The following is a 23,300-nucleotide window of genomic DNA, read 5'->3' as shown; positions in this document are numbered from 1 at the left end:
AAGTAGACTTGAGTCCCTATGTGCTTCATTTTATTTTTAGAGAAAATAAAACACTGGGAGCTCTGTTCATGAAATTCCCAGTGTGTCATATAACTGAGCCCTAAGAATCTGCGTTGGGCCTCTCTCATCCTGTTTTGTTAGGAATGGTCATGGCACACAGAGGAGGGAGGAGAGGGCAAGTGTTTATGTGCAGTCAGTGCACATGCAGCCCCACAGTGGGGTAAATGGGGCCCCCCAGTGGCCATCTTGGCTTTAGAAAAATGGCATGGGGAGGAAGGCTGAAGCTCCTTCTCCACTAGTGCCATTCTCCTAAGCCAAATCAGGCCCTGGAACACTTGAATAGTTCCCTGATGTCATGTCCCTCTGTAAGAAGAGCACATTGGAGTTGGGGAAACCCCCAACACAGCCTATGTTAGAGGTAACATCTAGTTTGGCCTTCAGCCTTCTGACTACTGTAAAGTGTACATTTGCATTGCAGACTTTTCTTGAAACCAGAAGTGGTGAAAGGTAATTGAGCAATTCCAGGGCTTTTACTTAAGAGACCCTGCATAAAAGAGTTTTGGAGGGACTACGCTGGGATGGGGCAGCAAGGAAAGGCTCTTAAAAAGGCTGAACCACCTGCTGGGCGAGGAGGAGTTTGAAAAGGAAGGTTTTGTTTCCATATTTTGCCGCTGCCTTCATCTACTTGGAAAAGGGGAGGGACTGGAATGTATGGATTTCTGATCACTGAGGCATCCCCTTTTCTCTCCTGAACTAAACTTGGAAGTGGTTGCACATTTACAATGTGTAAGGATAAAAATCATCAGAGGAGCCTCCCCCCATCTTCCTGCATGAGTCATTGTGCTTCATTCTTTCCATTAAGGAGGAATACTTAAATCAGTGATTCAGTCAGAGCTGCAACAGAAATTGCATCTGGGAACAGGTGTACCTGCTGCAAGTCTGCATTGGGCGTATATGAGAGAGGGTGGGGTTGATTCTGCTGCTGCTTCGTTCCTGATGGGAAGCAGGCCGGAACAGTGCAGAGATGCAGCAGGCACCTTCCTCGGTGGGTATGTAGCTTTCTCATAATGTATGCGTGTACCTCGCTACCCAGTTTGGGAAAGGTTGCCATGGAATGTCAGAAGCTGCTGCAAGACCTTCCCTTTGAGGTGCGATCCAGTCTCTTGAATAGCACAGTCTGCTATACGGGGAGACGCTTCCTCTTTGTCACCCTCTACTTTCGTCTTGTCTGTTTGCGTTTGTGCCACAGATTAAAGTGAACGTGCTGGGGGAGGTGGTGGAGCAAGGGAGCACCAGCTTTCCAGTGGACACCCAAGGATTCAGCTTGCACTCGGCCATCTATGCGGCTAGACCCGACGTGAGATGCATCATCCATTTGCACACTCCCGCCACAGCTGCAGTAAGGAACGCCATCCATCTCATTGACAGCCACACTCTGCCAGCCAACAGAAAATGCCTTGCCCCAAGACGGTGGGGTTGGCTTGGAGGCTGATTAATGGAAGAGCATTAACCCAGATAAAAAAACAAAACAGGGAGGGAGGCAGCTGGAGCCCCAGCTTTTGTTCTCAGGCACTACAGATTCTCTGAAACACCTTGAACGAACGGTGTCAGGGATGGCCAAGGGCCTTTCTTAATGGTACCTCATGTACAATTCCAGACCAAAGAACAGGGCATTAGCAGAGGCGCCTTTGAAATGATCCAGCTGATGTTCAATCAAGGTTGCCAACCTCCAGGTGGCACCTGGAGATCTCCCACTATTATGGTTGATCTCTAGATGACCAAAATCAGTTCCCTTGGGGAAAATGGCTGCTTTGGAGGGTGGACTGTATTATGTTGTACCCTGCTGATGTCCCTGCCCTCCCCAAACTCTGCCCTCCTTAGACTCCGCCCCCAAAATCTCCAGGTGTTTCCCAACCCAAAGCTGGCAGCCCTATTCCCAGTGACGTAACAAGGTGAGAGAGACAGGAGAAACAGCAAACAAGAAGGGGAGGAGGAAAAGAAACGGGGGAGGCGGGACACACAGTCACAAAGCAAGTCACGAAACACATGTGGTTGCCTTATACTGAATCAGACCCTTGGTCCATCGAGGTCAGTATTGTCTACTCAGACTGGCAGAGGCTCTCCAGGGTCTCAGGTTCACATCACGGTTCATTTCACCTACTACCTGGTACTTTTATCTACAGGTGCCAGGGATTGAACCTGGGACCTTCTACGTATCAAGTAGATGCCCTTCCACTGAGCCATGGCCCCTTCTCAGTGTATGGGAAGGAAACATATATGGAGCATGAGTGTGACAGGAGATGGGTTAAAGTACCTGGTATTTGTTGTACATCCTGTAGACAGGTTCTCCAATTGTTTCTGGGGAACTCATGAGATTGGCCAGTGTTGCAAAATAATCCAGTGCAACTTTTGTTGTTTTTTTAGTTATCATGGAATTTATTTATTTATTGAATATATTTATATGCCATCTTTCCCAACAATAGCAGCAGCTTGCGAGAAACCTGCCATGCAGGAAAGAAACAATCTAAAAAATGAACAAATCTAGAGGATAAGAAAAAAGTAGCTGCCCAACTTTCCCTCAAAAATGCCTACTTTATAGATCAGCTGCCAAATGCTCTCCTGGGGAAAAATCTCCCCTTTCTTACAAAAAGCAGGTCGCTTGGAAGGTAATCTAATAATAAATGAAATCCAATAAATAAATAAGGTAGAAGGAGGGAAAGTGGTACGGTATAGCCAGATCTTGTCAGATCCCTGAAGCTAAGCAGGGTTGGTACTTGGAAGGGAGACCAGCAAGGAAGACTCTGCAGAGGAAGGCAGTGGCAAACCACCTCACTTGCCTTGAAAACCCCTTGCTGGGGTTGCCATAAGCTGGCTGTGACTTGAGGGCACTTCACACACATGCTTAGAAGTTAGATGCTAGAAATGGCCTTCTAACAACCCACTCATGTACAGCCTACTCATGTAAGGATACCCTTGTCTTATGGGAACTGACTTCCCCTGTTTGCCATACAAGCTTCAGAGGCCATCTTATAACAAGTCATCATCAATCGGAACTTTCAAAAGACCTAGCTATCGTGTGATAACCACAGTCATCATGTGTAGGCATGATGGCAATCTGTACTGAAAGAGGAACTATGATATGTACCCGCTCACCTCGCCTAGAAAGTCACAATGCTGTTTATGTTTGTTCATATTAATAGAGTCACAAATCATGTGCGTCCTGTATTCTCCCCTCCTTCTGAACCTTGCCCATTCATTGGCTGAAAAATCTCTGTATAACTTGAAAGAGTGAATTCTCTTACAGATTAATTCTGGACTGCCTCCTTGGAATGAATTTTCTGCTTGGTCATCAAAAATTGGATATATTGATGCAAACCGATGCATTGGGATGAAGAGTGTGGTTTCTCCACCCCTCCTCTCTTTTGTTCTCTTCCCAGGTGTCTGCAATGAAATGTGGTCTCCTGCCCGTTTCCCATGATGCACTGCTGGCAGGGGACATGGTATATTTTGACTACAATGGTGACATGGAGGAAGAAGGAGACAGAATTGATCTACAGAAGTGTCTTGGGCCCACTTGCAAGGTTAGGGTTAAGAGATGCTGTTCCGATTTCCTTTTTGTCCATTAGTTATTAGAAGTAATACCAACAGATTATTCATCAAAACATAATATAAACTAGAATCTACATATCTAAATAGCTTCTATACTTAATATGTGTAAATGTCTACTGATGAGTTACATGTATAGCCAGAGGGGCAAAGAGTAGTTCCTTGGGGCCATTTGAAGTTGGGAAAATTGCATTGGGGGGGGGGGTAAGGCTTAAGCCAGTCCAAATCAGGCCCCCACACACTTGAGAATCTAGGTTTCAATAGGGAACTTTCAGCACCTGACCACTTGACAACAACAGGGCAGACATGAGGCAGATTCATAAACAATTTAAAATGTCATTAGGCTGTTTGGAAACATTTAGCCAGAGGTTTGGAGATTGTTGGACAATGAGACACGAGTGTAGTCTGTAGCTGAGAAATGAAATTGCCGATGATTTTAATTAGTGTCAGCTTCTCACTGCTTCTCTTGGCAGGTTCTAGTGCTGCGGAACCATGGTGTGGTGGCTTTTGGGGACACAGTGGAAGAAGCATTTTATAAGATCTTTCATTTGCAGGCTGCCTGCGAAGTACAGGTGAGCGATACATGGCCAAATGCATATAAACACATTTTCAGTCTTTTCATCGCAGTGAGTCAGACCACTAGAGACAATAGCAACAGACTGCCCTGAAGGGTGGAACTACAAGCTCTGGATGGAGACACTGCCACAAATGCCATCCTTGTGTCAAGTTCTTTTCAGCAGCATGCAGGAATACTTATGCATTTATTTATGAATGTATTTGTTGTGTATTCCATTTTTTATTCAAAATTGGCTCCCAAAACAGTTGTTGAGAATTAAAAAACAAATGCAACATTAAAAATCATACAAATGTTCCTTCCAGAGGTGTTTTCAGATGGAGCTGGATCCAGGCGCAGTGGTGGTGTGCGTGATTGCTTCCTGCTGTCTCTCGGATCTCAGATCTTCCAGTGCATTTCCTTGCCCTGCTTAGCATCCTGGGTTTCCATTGTTAAGGGTGGAAGCAGGGAAATGGACAGCATAATCAACATGATAACGTTATAAGATGTGTAAGTTTTCCTACCCTTGATGGGTGGAGAGAGGGTAAATTGAATTCTGGAGGGTACTACTTTTGGTGGCACAGCCACATTCATCATATTGCATGCTTTGCCCAAAGAGATTTCCCTGTCTGGACACAGGCTTCATCTGAATGTCTTCTTCAGCTCAGCTTTTTCATTCTGTCTCAGCCAGTTCCCATTCTTATTACAGCCCTGCTCCCACCGGGCTTTTATCCATGCAGGTTCCATGGTCCTTAGCATAGCCTTCTCAGTAGTCACCCCTCATCCTTTTTACCAGTGGAAAAGCTGGCTAGAGCCAACTCTGTGTACCTAAAGTGCTTCAGAATGAAAGCTGAGTCGGCATAGTGTCTAGGAGTGAGAGCCACAAAGTCCCCACATCAAATTTGAGCTTGGAACTCATAATTCACTTATTCAAGGCTTTTTCTCAGCCTCCCGTCAGTGAGCTGAGAATTTAAAGGTTGGCCTGCTGTGTTGTAAGAATTATTGAGAGACTACGTGCAGTGTGTCAAACACTAAAGTGCTACATAGCTGGGTTGCCAACCTTCAGGTGGGACCTGGAGATCTCCCACTATTTCAGTTGATCCCCTGATGACCAAGACCAATTCCCCTGGAGAAAATCTCCTCAAACCCTGCCCTCTCCACACTCTATCCCCCCAAATCTCCAGGTATTTCCCAACCCAGGGCCAGAGCTGGCAACCCTATTTATGGACACACTGTATTTGACAACGGGGCTCTGGGTCCCCCAGCCTGTAATATAGCTGCATAAAGCGGCCACAGGGAGCAATGTCGATTGTATCCACCATGCTGGATACTACACCCCTCCCCCATGCTGTCTCCATAATAAAAAAAACCCTCACAGTCTGTATTCAGCTTTGTGTTACCTGCTTTTTCCCTCCTGTGTCCAAAAACAGCTGGGAGGAGGTAGGATTTTCAGTTGTGAGAATGGTAGAGGGGAGTAGACTTTGACTCTCAGCACCATGTGACAATCTACATCAGGTCCCTTCTTTGTTCCTTTCTCCACTAAATTACATATTGAAGGATCCCGTCATAGATTTCTAAAGTCAGGTATAGTTTGGCTCTGAATATCACCTGTAGAGAGTCAGTTCCTAATGCAGTTATGTTAGAGTCCCCAGAAGCACATCTCAAATATTTTAGCATTTCCTGCTTGAAATCAGTTGTAAGGCAGGAGCTCTTGGAAATTTCTCCCCAGCTAGACTCGGGAGGCGGAGCCCAAGCTGAATATGGGACGAGTCAAATGATAGGAGCTGAATGTGGGCCACATCGGTTATCCACTGCCCTCTACTGGGGTTGTGTTGACCATTCACCACACTCTGCTGATGAATGCTGGACACAGACTTTGAAGAAGAACACTGGCCATTTAATGTTAGTCTTCTGTGCCCACACACTCGGTTTGTTATGGTGTTTGTGTCTTTGCTGAACTGTTAGAATAATCTCAGAAGATCCCAAAGACCTACTTCTGCATTTTATATCTCCATTAAAAACCCATGTTCATTTAATAGGGAGAAAACAGCTTTTCACCATTCTCTGGCCTTCCTGATTGCAAATGGGGGTGGTAATAGTAGGGTTAACCCACATTAAATGATCTTGTATATTAGAGGCTGGCACCCCAAAGCATTCTGCACAAGATCTGTGCAGTCCGAGCTCCCTGCAGCTAGCATCACAATGAGTGCCAACCATGAGTTGTGCAGGGCAGAACATGCTAGAGGAATAGATCCAGATGGTCAGCCGTGTTGGTCTGAAGCAGTAGAACAAATTTGGAGTCCCCGTGGCACCTTTAAGACCAACAAAAGTTTATACAAGGTATGAGCTTTCGTGTGCAAGGCACGCTTTTTCAAATACATTGTAATGGTAGATGAGATTCTAAACTTAAAGACAGGGATTTAACAACAAATTAACATGTAATGTAAGTTATGCAAAGTGAAAAACCAGATAACAAGTTAAGGTTATAAGGTCAACAGCTGTAAAGCAATAAATATGCCAAAATAGCAGATATATGTCTAAAGGTGTTTTTTTTTAATTGTGGGAAGTAACAGAATCTTAATTATCTCCTCTCACCTTTAGACATTTATCTGCTTTTTTAACATATTTATTGCTTTACAACCGTTGGCCTTATAATCTTAACTTTTTATTTAGTTTTTTCACTTGCATAACTTAAAAATCATCATGTTACATGTTAATTTGCTGTTAAATCCCTGTCTATAAGTTTAGAACTGCGGTGGCTCACGTGGTTAAGACGCTGAACTGCAGGCTGTGGAAGGTCAGTAGTTCAGCAGTTCGAGACCCGGGTGCTGCATGATGGAGTGAGCTCCCGTCTCTAGTTCCAGCTCCTGCCAACCTAGCAGTTCGAAAGCAAGAAATTGCAAGTAGATAAATAGGTACCACTTTGGTGGGAAGGTAACAGCGTTCCGTGTGCCTTGGTGTTTAGTCATGCCGGCCACATGACCACGGAAACATCTTCGGACAGCGCTGGCTCTTCGGCTTTGAAACGGAGATGAGCACCTCAACCCTAGAGTCGGATTCGACTGGCTTTCGAGCAAGGAAACCTTTACCTTTATATAAGTTTAGAACCTCATCTACTATTCCATTGTATTTGGAAAATAGTACATGAAAGCTCATACCTTGAATAAACCTTTGTTGGTCTTGAAGGTGCCACTGGACTCTACATTTGTTCTAATGCTGGAGGAATGTTCCAGTTGTCCACAGCTGTTATTGAAGCATGAGAGCAAAAATCCTGGGGACTTAAAAACTGGGCCTGGCAACTAGGCTGCTGAAGAGGGGAGGAAGCAAGTTGCATAGCTTTGAGCATAGATGGAATGTATTTTTCTCACTATTGGAGTTGCTCAGGTCAGGTTCTGTAGCTCCCCTGGAGGATTGAACTCCAAATCCTTTTCTGGCATCAGCTGAGACCCCTCCCCCTTTGTCAGTTTTGCCGGGACTGGACAATGACCAACCACCTCCGTAGCAAAGTGGCAGCTTTTGATTGCTTTGGTCTGCAGACAGGCTGCAATTACTATCTTCGAGTCTCCCCGCTATTGTCCTCCCCTCTGTACATCAGCCTACTTCTTCAGTTGGAAAAAACTAGGTCAGCCACGTGCCAAGGCCCAGCAGGTGAGCCACCTGCAGGTGAAAGGGTGGCAATGCAGGCCACTCACCAACTCCACGCAGACTCGTCTGTCATGTTGGTGATGATCAAAGGCATCCAAAGATGCTCTCTTGGCATTATGGACAGTTGCTGGAACTGGCAGTTGTGTTTTGCAACCCTCTTAAAAATTCTCCTTTGTGATTTTTGATGCTGAATGTTAATCCTCAGTGTGTAACATGTGGTGTAATCCAGGGCAGATTGGTTATTAATATTGGAATAGTACTGCTTTGGGTGGTCCAGATCAGTGTTCCCTCTAAGCTGAGTTAGTGTGAGCTAGCTCACAGTTTTTTTTAGCCTCCGGCTCATGCATTTTTGTCTTAGCTCAGGAAGGACAGCTCCAGAGCAAACTGATTTATGCAGTAGCCAAATCACTTGCTCGCAACTTTAATGCTAGTAGCTCACGAAGTAGAATTTTTGCTCACAAGACTCCGCAGCCTAGAGGGAACATTGGTCCAGATCCTTCTTTAGTTTAGCAGAGTGCACTAGGCTTCAACACAGCAGTGTTTCCTGGACCTAACACGTGCTTGCAAGACTACAAACTTACACAAGACCACATTTCAGTTTAAAACAAAATAAGAACTACTTTATTCTAGAAATACATACTCGATCGTGCATACTTGATAGTGCAGGGTAGTAGGATAGGGACAGTTCCTGTGCTGTCTAGCTAGCTGGATGTGGATGCTAAGAGGTGCCGTATCCTGCTTCTCCATCTTGTGTGCATGGTTGCGGGGGGGGGGTGTAGATCGTGAAAACTGAGTCACGGGCCATTGAGAGGGGGTGTTAGAAAAACCAGATGTGACATCCCAGTGCCTCAGCCTCCAAGAAGCAAGTCACCACAGAGTAGCAGGGGCAGATAGGCAAACACTTGATATCATCCTGTTTACTCTTCTGACACTGAACCCTTTGAAGTGTAGATCACCTCTCTTAGGAAAAACAACTTCCTTTCTCCTCCTCCTCCTCCTCCTCCTCCTCGTCCTCCTCCTCCCTCTCTCTCTCTCTCTCTCTCTCTCTCTCTCTCTCTCTCTCTCTCTTCCATGCACACAAGATGGAGAAGCAGGATGCCTAGCTAGATAGCCTAGATATCAAGTATGTATTTCTAGAAAAAAGTAGTTCTTATTTTGTTGTAAACTGACACATGGCTCTGTAAGTTTGTAGTCTTGCAAGCACACGTTAGGTCCAGGAAGCATTGCTGTGTTAAAAACTAGTGCACTCTGCTAAACTAAAGAAGGATCTGGGCCACCAAAACCAGTACCCTTCCAACAATTAAGGCCACCAGGAAGAGTTCTGGTGGGCCGATTGCTTTGGGGGCCTCCCCCCACAGGGGCCACCCCAGCCCCAAGAGAAGGGTAATCCTTGCCATGCTTGGGCCAGGTGTGTGCTTTTCCGGGGCCAAATTTTCCTCCCAGACCACCCTGGATATGTAATGCTTGAGAAAGTGTCAGACTAGGAGCTTGGGAGACTGAGGTTCAGATCTCCCCTCTGCCACGCAGCTTGCTGGGTGATCTGGCAGACTGTTCTGATTGTCTACAGCCAGTAATTTTTTTCTCTTACCCTAAGATACCTTACAGGGTTGTGAGGATAAAAGGGAGGAGGGGAGAACAATGTATGCTGCCTTGAGCTCCTCGGAGGAAGGGCAGAATAAAAATGTACTGAATAAATGCAAATTGTGGCATTATATATACACACACCCCTATATTTTAATGTTTGCATTTGAGATTTGATCATTGGTACCCAATAGTATTTGACGGTTGACATTAAACAATATTTTGTATATGGCAGTTTAATGTTTGGGATACAAGGTATTTGGTGGCTGAAGTGCATTTTGTATCTGACACCATCGACAGACATTGTGCAATGACAGTTTATGAGATGTTGTACTTGATTATCTACCAGAATAACCAAGATATACCAATGAGTCTAAAGGACTCACAGTGCGAACTTTGGGATAAGCTCTCAGTTCTAAATTTCCAATTTCACCTACACAGTTTAAGTGAGGATATGTCACAAATGTTAGATATTTGTGGATATTCTCTTTCTGTTCTGCTGTCTGTACATAGCCCAACTGATAACTTTCCGCTGCTATTTCTCCATTGCAAGAGCTGCTGTGGCCCTGTTTGACACTTATTACACTGCTGATGTGTTTAGGAACTGACTGTTGCTTCCCAGGATTTAGGCTGGAACTGCCCGTACTCTGCCCTAAGAGAATCCAAATCACTTAATTACAAACTCTAGAAAGACAGATTGTATTGCGGGTTGTGTCTAGAAAAGTGCTTTCCTATCACAGTCCTCATACCTCTCCTGTTGTTTCTGTCCCCTAGATCTCAGCCCTGTCTAGTGCTGGTGGAGCAGAGAATCTGATCATGCTGGAGCGAGAAAAACACAGGCCCCATGATGTTGGCTCAGTCCGATGGGCTGGGAGCACCTTTGGACCTATGCAGAAGAGTCGCCTGGGAGAACATGAATTTGAAGCCCTCATGAGGATGCTGGACAACCTTGTATGTTGTTGGCAAGTGGAGAAGCCATCTTTGCCAGTTAACGTCACATGAGTTGTGCTTTTCTCACACACACCTCCCTAAATCTCTAGTGTGCCTTTTGTGGGTTGGCTTGGTCAGATGGGTTTCTGGATAGTTTCAGCTAAAGTTTCTTTAACATGGATGGTCACCATTTTTGAGCTTCAAGGTGCAAGGTTTACCTTCTCAAAAAGAAAGAGCTGAAGATTTCCAATCTGCCACAACTGCTGAAATGGTTGTAGAGAGAAGAAGAAAAAGAGATTGGATTTATACCCTGCCCTTCACTTGGAGTCTCAGAGCGGCTTACAAACTCCTTTCCCTTCCCCCTCCCCACAACAGACACCCTGTGAGGTGGGTGGGGCTGAGAAAACTCTGACACAAACTGCTCTTTTTCAAGGACAGCTGTGCCAGAGCTTGTGACTGACCCAAGGTCACATCAGCAGGTGCAAGTGGAGGAATGGGGAATAAAACCCAGTTCTCCCAGATTAGAGTCCGCACACTTAACCACTACACCAAACTGGCTCTCTAGTCCATTGAGAGACCACACTGACAAAAACTGAACAGATAAATCAGATCTGTTAACCCTGAACTCTTTATGGACCTTAGGGATAAGCAATGGGATGATATATACAGTCCAAAAATAGTTTGAAATGTACTTCCAGCAACCTAGATGGGTAGAACCTTGCAAGAGGGGTTATGTAAGCTAAGTTCATGAGAACTTTCAGTAGCTTCACAGTTAGTCACACTTTTGTCTCGGGTAGCCATGCAAATGTCCATTCAAGGAACTTTGTTTGTCCTCGACAGGGCTACCGGACTGGATATGCATATCGCTATCCATTCATCCAGGAGAAAAGCAAGCATAAGAGTGAAGTGGAGATCCCAGCCACTGTTACAGCATTCATCTTTGAAGAGGAGGGGGCCCCCATTTCAACACTCCGGCAGCATGCCCAGAAGCAACAGAAAGAAAAGACCCGTTGGCTGAATACACCAAACACCTATTTACGAGTGAACGTGGCTGAGGAAAGCCAGGGTAGCGCAGGAAGTCAAAGGACCAAAACCACGGTAAATGGAATACCAGCCACTGCCTGTCCTGCATTTCCTTGGGGGGGGGGGGGGGAGCACATGCACATTCCTAACAAGTTTTTGTACAGTGTCCCATTCTTAAATTTTAACTGCCTGCTGGAGAAACTTGTTGGTCTTTGTAATCTTAGCAAGGGGTTCCCCAAAGAGATCCTGCTTGTCACCACCAAGTTTCTGCAATGCACCACAGTAACACACTGTTGAGTGCACTTGAGGAGGCACCTGGCCAGCAGGAGATTTACGTGTGAGCCCTGGAACACACTCTCAAATCCTTTGCAACATTCAGTGGATCTGTGTCGGGAAAGTTAACATAGGAAAAAGTGTCTTAGCTCATGCAACCCAGTTTACTCACCCAGAATGAGAACTGCTTCACATCAGCTGGTAACACAAATAACGTGTTTATAATTTTTTTTAATCTCTCCAGTTCTCAAAGGAGGTTGTAGTAGCACATATGCTCCCCCTCTCTTTTATATTTACAACAACTCTATGAAGTAGGTAAGACTGAAAGAAGACAAGGGCACCTTATGGTCATCATTGGTGGAGAGGGAATTTGAACCCAGGCCTCCCTAGTGCTGATCCAGCAATCTAGTCACTACATCTCACCGGCTCTCACATGACTCTGTGTAAGTGATTGACAGGGTGACCACTGATGCTTGCAGTTTCACACAGTCAGATTATCAAAAGATTATGTGAATCACAATTAGTCAGTGCCTATTTCTGAAACCCCTTTGCTGCTTAGAATTCAGCTATGTTTATCTGGTGTTGTGTGGGCTGTTCCTCATCCTGAAGCCAACGGTGAGGGAGCATCTTTGAAAGCAGAAGCCAAAACCTCAGACCTTCTTCCCCAGAAGGCCTCTGCTGATTTGTTTTTTCCCCTCTTTTCTTTTTTTAAAACTTTCATACTGTCCAGTGGATGAAAGCTGACGAAATGGAGAAAGCCAGTAGCGGGATGTCAATCCGAATTGAAAACCCAAATCAATTTGTGCCTCTCTACACAGACCCACAAGAAGTTCTGGAAATGAGGAACAAGGTACAGAACCATCCAGTTGCTAATGTGGAACCCTCTCATTGCTATAGGTATTTTCACATAAGAAGCTTGTCTTAGGTTTATACCAGATTAACCATCATGGCTTCTGCTGGGAACTATAGATTGGTAAAGGTACTGAAAAGTCTAGGCTGTTCCTGTGTCAGGCCAGGAGGATTGTGGTCTGATCCTCAAAGGTCCCAATTCAAGCCTTGTGGTCCTTGCAGAATACCTCCAAAAGTGGTACTTAAGAGCTCAAATAGATGTGAGAGTAGGAGACCCATGATTGAATAGATCTGCTCAGCATTTTAATTGGCTGGTAGCTGTTATATGGAGCCCTGATTAGTGTTGGGGCTGCAGTGCAGGGAGAGAAAGGATTTAGTTCTTCCACCCCTACATGGTTTTGCTAGTCATAATTGCCTGCCACTACACTGAGAGAGGAAGTGTCTTCTCCTTAATATTTTGCTGCTTATATAGTGAGAACCCTGAGAAACCCCTACTCTCTTTATGGATGGCTCCAATTTGCTGCTCTCCTGATCACTACATTTCCCTTCTGTGGAAAGAAAAAAAAAGATGGGCATTTTCTCTTTGCCCATCTTATCTTTCCACAGCCAACATGGGAAAGGGAAGGATTATATTCCTACTATGCCAAGGCCCTTATCTAAATTGAGGTCCTATACAGCAGCTATTAGCCTTTTAAAAACACTCAGGAAGATGCAATCATGGCTCTTCCAGTGTCACATCTGTTTTGAACCTCTGTATTGAATAAAATTGTCTCTTTCAAGGGGTTTCCCTTCTCCAGAGAGTGATAACGTGCACCGTTTTCTTTTGTTTCTTCTTGCAGATTCGAGAGCAAAACCGACAAGATGTGAAATCGGCAGGACCCCAATCTCAGCTGCTCGCCAGTGTGATAGCGGAAAAAAGCAGAAGCCCGGTACTTGCTACTGTGGACTCTGGTGCTATGCTCTGGAGCCTGTGGGGTGTAGAGGAGAGGAAGTTGGACTTAGACTGGGAGGGACCTGGGCTCCAGGACAGCCAAGGACCAGGCATTCTCTCTCGAACGAACCTATCTCACCAAATTGTTGTGAAGATAAAAATGGGGGATAAAACCGCAGGCACCACCCTGTGTGTGTGTAAAGTACTGTCAAGTTGCAGCCGACTTATCGTAACCCTGTAGGGTTTTCAAGGCAAGAAACTGATGGAGATGGTTTGCCATTGTCTTCCTCTTCATAGAGACTGTGGAATTCCTTGGTGGCTTTCCATCCAAATACTAACCAGGGTTGAACCTGCTTAGTTTCCGAGACCTGACAAGACTGGACTAGTCTGGGCCATCTGGGTCAGGTTGGCACCACCTCAAGTTCCTTAAAAGGAGGCAGAGACAGAAATGAGAGAGAGAGTTAGATAAAATAAGGCAAACTACCCAAAGCAGTGGGGCCGTGACCCAGTGGTAGGTGACTTGCTTTACATGCAGGAGGTCCCTGGTTCAATCCCCAGCATCTCCAGTTAAAGGGTCTAGGCAGCAGATGATTGAAAGACTTCTTCATGAGACCCTGGAGAGCTGCTGCCAGTCAAAGAAGGTGATACTGACCCCAAAGGACCAGTGGTCTGAATATAAGGCAGAGGGTAAAGGTTCACGTGCACAGCCTTGCTCCCCAGTGGCCCTAGCTGTACCCTCGGTGCGCTGACCAGAGTGACACTGTGTCTGTCTACTTTGCAGTCAACAGAAAGTAACTTGGCAGATGGAGAGGTGAAAGATGCATCCCATGAGGAGGGTCCTCCTGAGCCGGAGCCGCCAAACCCCTTCAGCCAGCTCACAGACCAGGAGCTGGAGGAGTACAAGAAAGAAGTGGAGAGAAAGAAATTGGGTCTGGATGGTAAATATCTTGGGGCAGAATGTGTAAGTGGCTTGTACGCGGCTGAGGACCAGGACCTTAGAGCTAGTTGGAGGACTGAGACTAATTTCCATAGAGACGTAACTTCTGCACAGTGGCAGAGGGGAGTCACCATCCATTGACAGCTCAATGAAACAATAGTCGTTCTGCAAATGGAGCCCTGAATGTTCTTTCTCTCTAAAGATCAAGCATGTGGAAGCCATAATATTCACATTGGGACTGTGCAGGGAAGGAGATTTTAAGCTTTCCTCCAAAATCTCCCTTCCTGTTGTGGTCACAATTTGTGCACCTGAATTTTAGAGGGGGGGGGCGACACTGTGGGAGCTCTGTTCACATAACTACCAGCAGTTAAGCCCTAAAAGACAGAGGTGTTGGTTTTGGAGCATGGGGCTTAATTAGAAAAGGACAATAATCTACTGAAAAGGGCTGCAGGTAGCAGAGACAGCCACCACTACCAATCATGATCATGCTCTTCTCAGAGCTGCTTTCACCTCTGATCAAGTGGGTCTTATTTATTTATTTATTTATTTATTTAGGCATTTTTACCCCACCCTCCCCGCAAGCGGGCTCAGGGCGGCTTACAAAGTTTTGAATCACCTGGAGAATGTGCAAAATCTGTTAGGATGCAGAAAGCAGGGTGAGGAGGGAAAAGGTTGTGTGATACTGCAGGCTACAGTAGCCAGCAGCAGATCTTGAACTGGCAACGTGAAGGATGATTCTGTATGGTCTTGTCAAGGGATGAAGCTGGCAGGACACAGTCTGTTTCCAGCTTGAGAACTCTTTGGGAATGCAGATATATAATCTCATTCTTACAGGAGTCTAGTTATTACATGTGTGGTGTTCTTTAGGACTGGTACAATTCTGCAGGCTACGCACACCAGTTAGAAATGTAGGATCAGGCCGTGTTTACAAAGTTACCAAGAAGATGAAGGAAGGTTAAAGCACTTGGGGCTCTTTAGCTTGGAGAAATGATGACTGAAGGGTGACATGATAGAGGTTTACAAGATTATGCATGGGATAGAGCAGGTAGAGAAGGAAGTACTTTTCTGCCTTTCTCACAATACAAAAACTCATGGGCACTCCATGAAATTGCTGAGCAGTCAAGTTTGAACGGATAAAAGGAAGTACTTCTTCACCCAAAGACTGATTAACACATGGAATTCACTGCCACAGGAGGTGGTGGCGGCTACAAGCATGGACAGCTTCAAGAGGGAATTGGATAAACATATGGAGCAGAGGTCCATCAGTGGCTATTAGCCACAAGGTATAGATAGGAACTCGCAGTCTGGGGCAAGTGATGCTCTGTATTCTTGGTGCTGGGGGGGGGCAACAGGGGGAGGGCTTCTAGTGTCCTGGTCCCACTGGTGGACCTCCTGATGGCACCTGGTATTTTTGGCCACTGTGTTGGACTGGATGGGCCATTGGCCTGATCCAACATTGGCTTCTCTTATGTTCTTATTATGCTTTCCTTTCACCTTGATGGTCCTCTTTCTCTCATTTCATCCTCTCTCCTTCCAGGTGAGAAAGATGCTGACGCAGACGAACAGGTGACTTCCCTTGCTGAAATTACTGATACCCCCACAAAGCCTGGCTTGAAAAGCCCACCCATGTCACCATCCAAGTCTTCAGAAGGTAAGGTAAAGCTTTGTAAGCCTCCAAGAATCCAGGTTGCCAAGTGTATCTACTTCATCACACAGTGCATAATTAACTTATGAAACTTCTGCCACAAGATTACTTGATAGCCAGGAACTTTGATTACTTTTAGATAGACTGGACAGATTCATGGAGATACTTGGTTCTGTTCATTGCTGCTAGCCATGTTTGGAGACAGTATAACTTCTGATGGCCAGATGCAGAGCACACCTCTCTACATCACCCCCATTTGGAAGTTTCCTCAAACACCTGGATAGCCATGTTGGAAACAAAATGCTGGACTAAAGGGATCCTGGTCTGATCCAGCAAGGTTTCTCTTATTTGCATCATTCGGAAGACAGTTGCCAGTTTGGTGTAGTGGTTAAGTGTGCGGACTCTAATCTGGGAGAACCGGGTTTGATTCACCACTCCTCCACTTGCAGCTGCTGGATGACCGTGGGCAAGCCATAGTTCTGACAAGAGCTGTCCTTGAAAGAGCAGTTCTTGAAAGAGCTCTCTCAGTCCCACCTACCTCACAGGGTGTCTGTTGTGGGGAGGGGAGGAGAAAGGAGTTTGTAAGCCTCTCTGAGACTCCGAGTGAAAGGCGGGGTATAAATCCAGTCATCCTCCTCCTCCTCCTGTTCCTCTTCTTCTTCCAGTCTATCAGTAATCACTGCATCCAGAAATCAATTTGGTAAAAATCCTAGGCAGGCACCAGATGTTTAATCATGTTTTAGTGGACAATGGTGTCGGGGGGGCAGGGGAATGCAGAGAGAAGCAAAGGAATGATATATTTACTTACTTCATTTATAGTTATGCTGCTTCTTGAGACTCGTACAATGCTGTGGTGACTGGGCCACATAATAGTTGGCACCTCCCATAGCAACTACCCTCTTGTGTGTGGGGTGTGTGTGCTTGTGTGGAAATCCACTATATTTGAGGCCCCAGTGGCCCCTTCTCCTTTGCAAAACGCTTGTAGGAGGAGGCAGCTTCACAGGGCAGGAGAGAAGGGACACTAAACCGTGCCATGCCAGTTATTATTGTTTTCTTGGAACCACATGGCGGCAACGGGCTGTTAAACGTGCCCTTTCCACCTGTCCTGCCTGAGAACACGTTGCAGAGGAAGGTGGTAAGATCACACACTTGAGCAGCATGACATGATGTTTACCCCTTAAGAATGGAATTGTGGTCATGGAAAACATGTTTGTCTGTGGCTTCTCTTGCTGGGTGTTTTCCTTTTCTTTTGTCTGTGTAATTTTTTCCCACTGTCTCATGGTGTCTCATTGTGTTTGGTGTGTTTGTCTCCACAATGTCTTCCTTTCTCTTTCCATATGTTGCTTTCATCAAAGGAGTTACTTCTGAGTCTGAATACTTGTCACTTTAGTAAGTACGGAGAGGCTGTTTTCTCAATTTTCAGCTACCCCTCCCCCAGGAGGAGGGAGGGATATTTTAAGCCATTTTCAGTTCAGCTTTCTAGGACTGAGAAAGTCTCCCTTCATTGAGGAAGGGGCCATGGCTCAGTGGTATAGCATCTACTTTGCATGCAGACGGTTCCAGGAACATTTCCGGCCATCTCCAGTTTAAAAGGATCAGGAAGTGTGTAAAATGAACAACCTCAACCTGAGACCCTGGAGAGCAGCTGCCAGTCAGAGTAGACAATGTTGACCTTGATAGGCCAGTACTATGACTCAGTAAAAGGCAGCTTACTTGTTGAAGCTGTAAAGTATACATGTACTTGTCCGACACTGAAAAGGCCCATACTTTAGCTGAAAAACACATCCTTTGCATGCCGAAGGTCTTAAGGTCATTCCCAGTTTTCCTAGTCATGGGGATAGGGAGGAGTTTGCCTTGAGACTCTAAAGAGGCAGAAGCAGCAATGGCCTTGATATAGCTGTGGTGGGGATAGGCTGTAAGAAGCCTCAGAAGTGTCTTACTCAAATTACTTTTGAGATGCAAACTGTATTGAGCTGAATCGTGGGCATTTCCTACAGTTCTGTCTGTTTCCAACTAGATAGACCATCTCAGTGTGAAAAGCCTTGTGTACCTGTAGGAACTTTTCCTGTGTCGTTTGCAGTTTGCTTATTTGCACAGTTTTCTTTGCACAGGTTTGGATGTGATATGTGTAATCTATAGAGTATAGAGTGTACCGTAGCACATATATGGGGTTTTGGTGCAGCGGAATGGCCAATTTGAATTCGGGTCTCCACAGCCCTGGTCCAACACTGCAATACTGGCTCCAGGTAGTTTCTCCCATTGAAGTCAAAAGCATCTATTAATGATCATGTGTTCTTTTTTCCCCCCCTTTTGGAAAGGCGGGAAGAAGACAGAGAGCAGCCCAATACCCACTGATCCTGCTGCCACTGACACAACCGGCCAGCCAGCAGCAGTGGTGGAGAACGGGAAAGAGGATGAGCAAAATGTAGAGGATGCCCTAAGCAAAGGAATCAGCCAGATGACCACCAACGCAGAAACTGACACCGCAAAGGACAAAAATGAGTCTGTCACCAGCGGGCCTGTGTCTCCGGAAGGCTCGCCATCCAAGTCTCCTTCGAAGAAGAAGAAGAAATTCCGGGCTCCCTCCTTTCTGAAAAAGAGTAAGAAGAAAGAGAAGGCAGAGTCTTGAATGGCTCCTTCAGCCTCTTCCCCCCACTTCTCCCACTGCCTTCTGCTCTTCCCTCCACTCTTGCTGCAAAGTCATGGGAGCAGCAGGGGAACTTTTCCTCTGAGTGACATCAAAAAGGAGAGGTTGGGGAGCCCCAGAGTGGCTTTTCCTTAGTAGTTCACTAGGATAAGCCTAGATGCTTTGAGAAGATGGGGAGAGCTTTTTGGGGATTTGTAGGACAGGACCCGCCCACCCAGCCCTTGCTCCCCACTGTCACGGTTCCCCTTTAATCCACAAGTCACAGATATCACTTAGCTGAAGAATGATATTCCAGCATTTTAATTGTTCACTGGGGTGGGGTGGGGATGCTTGTCACTTAACAGTCATCAACGTGAAAGCACGAATGATTCAAGCCATTTGAAGGGTTCATGGTTCCCCATGGGCTGCTTCATGGCACACTTGTGGCCACCGTTAGGAAGAATTTTGCACACTGGGATGAATACTGGTCCCCTGCGGAAATTAGGGGCCTAGTGAAGGGGGGCGTGCTGATCAGATCACTGCTATTTATTCCTGATGGGATTTTTGCTCTGAACTTCAAAAGGGAAGGGCTGGTTTTTTTGTGACACTCCCTCCTGTACAAATGTGTGAAAACAAAGGTTCTTTGGGGAGATGTGCACTGCATTAGAACACAGCACGGTGTGAGTGGTGCCTCCCCAAACAGTGATTCTCAGTGGGAGCAAGAGAGAGTGGCTGCTGCAGATACGGAGTGCCACAAAAGGTAGCAAAGCATGGGCCAAGAGACGCGACTCAAGGGTCAAAGTGCTAGGCAGTTCTCCTGTGCAAGCTCCAATGACACCAAAAGGACAGGGGTAAGAGCAGGGTAGTTCTGTTCATGTCAGCAGGGCTTATGCAGGAGAATTTCCCAGTGACATATGTTCCATATTCATTCACAGTGGAGGGGGCACCCTTTTGGTTTTGTACCTCTGGCACCAAAATGTTTTGAGCTGGCCATGGTCCTGAAATGGATTTTTTGGAACCTGACCAAAAAATTGATTTTTAGTTCTAAAAGGAACATGCTGATTCCACACACACACACACACCCCTTTCTGGAAGGGAAACCCGCTTGGATGTTTATGCTGTGTTTCTCCTGCTTCCACCTCCATCCCCCCCCCCATAGGCAGCACAGCAGTCCCTCTGCAAGCCTTCTGCTGCCCGCCGCTGATCTAGTCCAGCCGCTGTGGAAATGCATGAACCCCGTGTAAGCTAAAGTGAGGAAAATGCATGCCTCCCCCTGCTCCCCACAAATATGGGTGTGAGTGTGAGAGGGAAGACTTTGCCAAGGTTCCACCGGCATTACATTTAAAATATAACTTCAGTCACTAAGTGCTAAACTTCAATAGTCTGGAATATTTAAAATACATACACACTGCCAATAGTTATCACCTGTATAATAGTTATCCATAATAGTAATTGTACAACGGAGAGCTTAAGAAACGAACCACTTCTCACTTACTGCACTCGGGAGGAATATTTTCACGTCAGGTGTTTCCAGAAGTGATGGATACAATGTCATGCCTCTATAAACTGAATTAAAGAGCCAAATTGATCATAATGCATCATCTATTTTGGAAGGGCACGTCTCTGCTCTCCACACTGCATTATCTCACCTTCCACCTGGCCAGGACACAGAGAATGGATTTTCAGCCAATATTAGTCCTGCTCAGGCTTTCCGTGGCTCAAGAGGGTAGCAAAGCGAGGCAGAAGCCGGGGAGTTTTGTGTGAAGCACACAAAATCTTCAAAGGTATTTAGTTTCCCATTAATCTTAGGACCAAATCAGATGTTACACAGAGGGATGTATAACATCACCCAATTAATCCATTTAATCAGAAAATGCTACTTCTGGGTAGCCGATGGAGCTTGGTGAAACAGTTTGTAGAAGGGGCCCTTAAGGCTTTCCAGTGCCACCATTTCCCTTCAATTTGTGTCCTCTAAGCAGCTCCTTCCTCTCCCTGGAGGAGTTCCAAATACACACTTGTCTGTATGTAGAACTGTATGACAGCAAGACATGTGTGTGTGTTGAGGAGGGGTTTGGATCAAGAAAATGGGATGGAAAGGGCTAGGTCATTCTCCTTCTCTGATCCTGAGTGCCCCTTTGGAAAGGGGGGGGGGATGCTTTAAAGGAGCCGCTATATTATTTTAATTTTTTGATATACCATCTGTTTGGTCCTAAGTAACAGGTTGGGATGAAAGGGCAGCTGTGTAGTGGAATATCTTGAGAAGCAGGTAAGAATGAATCATAGAATCATAGAGTTGGAAGGGACCTCCAGGGTCATCTAGTCCAATCCTCTCCACAATGCAGGAAATTCACAAATACCTACCCCCCCACACACACCCAATGACTGCTGTTTCATGCCCAGAAGATGACAAAAAACCTCCAGGATTGCTTCCTGACCCCAAAGTGGTGATCAGCATTTCCCTGGGCGTGTAAGAAGGGCCACAAGAACTAAGCACTGATGCAACCCTTCCTGCCCTCCCTCTCATGGCTCAGGCTTCAAATTTTCTATGCAGAGCAAATAGCAATTCTTAGAGGAAACTTCCTGTATCTGAACCAGAAAAGGTGCTTCAGGTGTGTAGGAGGAAAAGAACCAATCCCTTTCTTCTTTATCTCACTTCAATGTAGAAGTTTTGTTGTCCACCTGCTCTGAAATGTCATTAGTTATCTTGATGCTTTGCACAGAGAGGCTCATTATTTCTCTTGTAAAAAGGACCATATCCCAAAGGAAGGCAATATTGTAGGACACACAAGCAGCAGGGTTTTTGTTTTCAGTTAAAACAAACCACACAGACACAACTGCCTGGAGGTGCCCAGCAGCTCTGAAACTGCTAACACAAAAACATCTCTGGGTTTTGGTGCTTCCACATACCAGCTAATTATCGTTAGGTGAATTTATTATATATAGATCTATATAATATACATGTGACTTAAGTCCCTAACATACCTAATGAACAGAGTATGAAGGAGAGCCATGTGGAAGGGGTGGAGAGGCATAGTACCATGCGCTTACACACATGCTTGTACCACTTTTCAAACCGTGTTTCTCAGGAGCACTTATATTTCTAACCAGCTCCCTTGTTTTCCACGCTGAGTGACTATTGCTCTGCACTGGGCTATGCACCATGTATGCATGCCAATGGCATCAAACTCTTTGCTTTAAAAGGTGTGTGTAGGACCTGTGTGTGACAACAGCACTATAGTTATTATGCGATGTTTAAAGCAACTGTGAGAAGTGCCCCCTCCCCCAGCAGGCCTTTCAACCTTGGTTTCCATGCATTGGGATGACATGCCTGAAGGTGCGACAGTCAGCAGATCCGAAGACTGCTCTAACCCAAGGGACACAATCTGGAGTTCTCCTGTACAGGTTACATTGAAGTGAACAGGAATGCTCTTGCACATATTTTAATTGGACTTGCACAGGAGAACTTCCTGGCAGATTGTGCCCCATGTTACTGAGTGGCCAGTGGAGACTCTTTAGATGTCTGTCTCAGGCGCTGAAATGTACATGTCCCTTGGAATACAAGAATTTAAGTTGGCATCCTAACTCTGATAGTAATTTCATCAGCTGTGAATAAACCTGCAGACTTAAAAAAGAAAAGAAAAACCCCTCAGTATACTCACAGATTACAGTGAGAACCGCCTAAAAATTCAAAACTGAGGCTGTTTTTGATGGACTCAGTGTTGTACAAATGTAGATTACATTTTTTCTTAAGAACCTGTACCCTGTGTTGTAGTGACTGTCCTGGTAACTGCTAAGCCGGTTATGGACTGGGCACTCAGTAAGCCTCCAAAGGGCTACTGAGACCCTAGAATGTGCCAGAGTTGGAAGGTCAGGCCAGTTAGATAGAGCAGGACAGCATAAAGCTAAGCAGTGGGAAGAGCACCTTGAGCTCTGTGCTTGGGTTTCAAAACATTTTTTTGGACTGTGTTCTCAGAATGTTGTCAAGGGAGAGTGGACAGTGGACAGTTTCCAAAAAGAGAGGTACTGGGGCTCAGGCCTACATGGGAACCCCACCATCTGCCCTAGAAGGAAGCCATCTCTTGAACTCTGAGCATCACATTGCAGATAGGTAGCCCATATTGGTCTGCTGCTGCAAAAAACAAACAACAAAAAGAGTCCTGAGTTACCATGACGACTAACACATTCAATGGCTTTGGTAGGCCAGAGCCCATTTTGTCAGGTGCATAAAACAGACTCCTAGGTGCTGAGAGGCATAGGTAGAAGGGAAAATAAAGCTTACGAAGTGAGTTGGGACAGGCAGTTGTTGCTACATAGTGAGGGAAAGGCACTCTTTACATGCTCAGAGGTACTTTTTCTCTACTGCTGTATATTATTGATGTCTGAGTCTTTAAAGAAGGGGCATAACCAACAATGGGAAGGGATGGTGTTGTGGCTGGGGGGAGGCAGAACCTATATAAAAGCTCCCCCCCCCCCGCTTATACCATTGGGTGGCAGGTTGGTTTGCAGGCAAAGGAATTAAATAAAGACTGGGATCCAAAAGGCAAGCAACACACCACAGGGCCAGCAGATAGGAAGGCAAAAAGCCTGCCACCACAGGCTACCGCGAGAGGAGAGGACTTAGGAAGTTTCATAGACCCTGAGAGCCAATTGCACTGGGGCTTAACCACAGCCAACAGGAGGCTGCAGCATACGCTGACTCTA

At 45.8% G+C, this 23,300-nt stretch overlaps 1 protein-coding gene across 1 annotated transcript in view; it reads left to right on the top strand.

Annotated features, from left to right (window-relative positions):
- Positions 1-18,934, top strand: part of ADD2 (adducin 2) — a 72,211-nt gene extending 53,277 nt beyond the window's left edge. The window contains exons 6-15 of the mRNA XM_015421093.1: positions 1,250-1,399; positions 3,438-3,581; positions 4,080-4,178; positions 10,160-10,336; positions 11,156-11,413; positions 12,342-12,461; positions 13,300-13,389; positions 14,173-14,329; positions 15,866-15,979; positions 18,292-18,934. Of these exons, the coding sequence (XP_015276579.1) occupies positions 1,250-1,399; positions 3,438-3,581; positions 4,080-4,178; positions 10,160-10,336; positions 11,156-11,413; positions 12,342-12,461; positions 13,300-13,389; positions 14,173-14,329; positions 15,866-15,979; positions 18,292-18,602 (1,620 nt within the window). The 3' untranslated portion in view covers positions 18,603-18,934. The remainder of the gene's footprint in view (positions 1-1,249; positions 1,400-3,437; positions 3,582-4,079; positions 4,179-10,159; positions 10,337-11,155; positions 11,414-12,341; positions 12,462-13,299; positions 13,390-14,172; positions 14,330-15,865; positions 15,980-18,291) is intronic.
- Positions 18,935-23,300: the final 4,366 nt, after the last annotated feature.

The sequence above is a fragment of the Gekko japonicus genome, unplaced genomic scaffold, assembly GCF_001447785.1.
Source record: "Gekko japonicus isolate JY-2015 unplaced genomic scaffold, Gekko_japonicus_V1.1 scaffold13, whole genome shotgun sequence".
NCBI lineage: Eukaryota > Metazoa > Chordata > Lepidosauria > Squamata > Gekkonidae > Gekko > Gekko japonicus.
Note: the sequence above shows the minus strand (reverse complement) of the source record. Positions and strands in the feature narration are given on the sequence as shown.